Source organism: Trametes versicolor, assembly GCF_000271585.1.
Source record: "Trametes versicolor FP-101664 SS1 unplaced genomic scaffold TRAVEscaffold_2, whole genome shotgun sequence".
Taxonomy (NCBI): Eukaryota; Fungi; Basidiomycota; class Agaricomycetes; order Polyporales; family Polyporaceae; genus Trametes; species Trametes versicolor.
This window is the reverse complement of record NW_007360322.1, coordinates 2,409,070-2,411,866: the sequence shown is the minus strand read 5'-3', so window position 1 is coordinate 2,411,866 and position 2,797 is coordinate 2,409,070. Positions and strand designations below refer to the sequence as shown.

Below are 2,797 nucleotides of genomic sequence, written 5' to 3'. Positions count from 1 at the left end.
AGACTGCATGCAGAATGGATTTCGTACAACACATCCCACTTCACCGACATGCCTTGCACCGAGCAGATCACCTTGTATACGACCACGGTCAGTTGTTCTCGTTGAGGGTTATAGAAACTCTGTGTCTGACCTACCACTCTACTAGTTCTCGCCGTACGGCCATCGGGTCTGTCCCAACAGTTGGCATGGATGTTGCACATGTCCTCACTAACGCGAACTCCTGGTAGGCGCATATTGCTCTCGAAGAGGCGGGCGCGGAGTACACCCTCTGCCAAATAAACGTCCATCGCGACAAGCCGGAATGGTACAAGCGTGTCAATCCGCTCGGAAAGGTGCAGATATCCCCGCACAATCTCCTACTCCCATCACCCACTCACCTCTTTGCGTCCCAGGTCCCCGCCATCACTTTCGGAGGTCCACAGGTCCCGCCCGACGAGCCCTCCCCGGAGTCCGAGAAGCTCGTAGAGTCACTCGCGCTGCTCGAGTTCGTCGCCGACGTCTTCCCAGAAGCAAAGCTCCTCCCCGCATCCCCCGTCCAGCGCGCCCGCGCCCGCGCGTTCATCGCCATCTACCAGAACTACCTGCACGACCAGTTCCGCGACGCGTTCTTCCGCGGAGAGCCGGTCGGGCCCTTCCTCCAGGCGCTCGAGACGCTGCAGAGCGCGCTGCCGCCCGCGGGATTCGCGGTGGGCGAGTGGTCGCTCGCGGAGGCGGCGGTCGCGCCGTTCCTCGCGCGCATGATGTTGTATCTTGACGCGGGGCTGGGGAAGTACAGCGAGGCGGACGGGGAGACCATGCGGGCGGCGCTGGCGAGCGAGCGGTTTGCGCGCATTAGTCAGTATGTGCGGGATATACGTGCGCGCGCGAGTTTCGTGAAGTCGTGGGGCGGGGATGTGAGTGCTGCGCTTTCGTTTGGCCTCTCCTAGTGTTGGCTGACCTCTGGCGATGAATGCGATTTTACAGGATGTGCAACTCGAGGCGGCGAAGGCTATCCCGATGCTGCGACGACCGGCGTAGAGGATATCTTGAGTCAGATTGTATGATAGCATGACTATAATGTGAACACCACCACTCAACAATTTTCATCTCTACGGGTCTGCATAAACTGAGTGGTATTTATACCGAACGCTGGAGACCTATTTCGGGGCAAAACTTGTATATGGTGGCTGTGATCGTAGAATGAATACTTATCAAGGACCGCACGAGTAATTTCATAAGTTGGCCCCGCCTTCTCGCTCTGAATGCCTGCTGAGTTAATAATGGGGGTATATAGAGCAACGCACTCGAAATTATGGAAGGAGCCTTGCGCTTGCGGTAGTGAGACGCAGTCTGAGAAAAGGAAATCCATTTGCGCGGATTCAGACAAGCGCCTAAAGTGCGTAGCTGCAACTCCGCTCCCCTAAGCCATAACCCCCATCTTGTCTCCAATCTATTTCATGAGTGGACTCTCGACGCATTCAATTGCTCTCCATTTTCAAACATCTATGCTAAGCTGTGATGCCAGACACACTAGAGCTAGACGCTGTGCAGAAACCGCCCAGACAAGTCGATATCACTGCGGTATCCATCAGCGCATCGCTGCAACAGTTTGCAAGAAGATCCTCGGGCCGTATGTGGCTTCAGGAGCATTCTCGTGCGCGTGGCTTCAAGCAGGACACGCTGCAAGTGGGGTGGGGGCGACGGAATAAGAATGGGCCTCGCAGCTTTCTCGGGGGGACACGATTGCCTTCTGGATGGTACGTCGTCTTCTGGCGCGGTTGACCGCGTGCCAAGCTCTCGCACCTCCGAATCTATGGACGACACCGCCGTATGCACATCAAAACATCTGACCGGTCTGGTGTCCTCTTCTGTCGTCAAGCATGCATATATTCAGCTTTGTTGGACGCATCGCCACGCCAAGGGGATCGTCAGCCGCTTTCCTTTCGCCCCCTCCACCGGTGGATGTGGTACGACGCTGCTGGAATATGAAGAGAGCATGAAGAAATTATAGACTGCTGGTATGGGGTTGTTGACTGGAGAGTACGTTGAACGGTGAGGCTGACGGCCTCCGGCGCGCGTTCGCGGGCTGTTGCATAAGCTCACGGCAGAGTTCACGGCAAGACGCGAAGACGGACTATTTCGGGCGACCGATCGTGTGCCCGCCGCTGGAGGCGGACACAGTATGTACAGCATGGGCGGGTTTCCCATCGCTAATATACGCCGTTCAACATTCCCGGCTTTGCCTCTTCCTCCCTCCCTCTGCACCGTCTCCGGCTCGCCTGCTGCGCGCCCCTCCAAGGGCTGCTCAAACGCGCCCCGCTTAACAATCTTTTAACAACTCATGTCTGGCGACTTCAACCCTTACGGCCTACCGCCATCCGCGGGGGGCTCCCAAGCCACTCTCCGCGGCGAGTCACCTTATTTACGCCCGGCGGAGAACAACCTGCCAAAGGAGTCTCTCACGTCAATCCCCCGCGAGTTCGCCCCCTTGCTACAAGAGCAACCAGCCCCGTACAACAGCAGCCCGCTCGCCGGCAAGGAGTCCGAGAGCGGGTACCTGACAGATCCACGGCCCGCGAAGCGCCCTTTCTACAAGACTCTCTGGTTCTGGATCGCCGCGATTATCATCGTCGCCGCGGCCGTCGTCCTTCCTGTCTACTTCGTGGTCATCAGGCCGAAGCATGATAGCAAGACCAGTTCGGGCAGCGCCGCCACCGCGTCGAACTCGACTGGCACGACACCGACGACAGGGAGCGCTCAGGCGCTCGTTCAGTTTGGCGGCGACGGGAGCACGGTCACCAAGGATGACGGAACGACG

General features: G+C 58.0%; 1 protein-coding gene across 1 annotated transcript in view; it reads left to right on the top strand.

Annotated features, from left to right (window-relative positions):
* TRAVEDRAFT_56280 (thioredoxin-like protein) overlaps positions 1–1,067 on the top strand; it is a gene marked incomplete at its 5' end in the record, with an annotated part of 1,462 nt that extends 395 nt beyond the window's left edge. Inside the window, 4 exons of the mRNA XM_008035803.1 lie at positions 146–166; positions 228–332; positions 393–893; positions 964–1,067. Of these exons, the coding sequence (XP_008033994.1) occupies positions 146–166; positions 228–332; positions 393–893; positions 964–1,017 (681 nt within the window). The 3' untranslated portion in view covers positions 1,018–1,067. The remainder of the gene's footprint in view (positions 1–145; positions 167–227; positions 333–392; positions 894–963) is intronic.
* Positions 1,068–2,797: the final 1,730 nt, after the last annotated feature.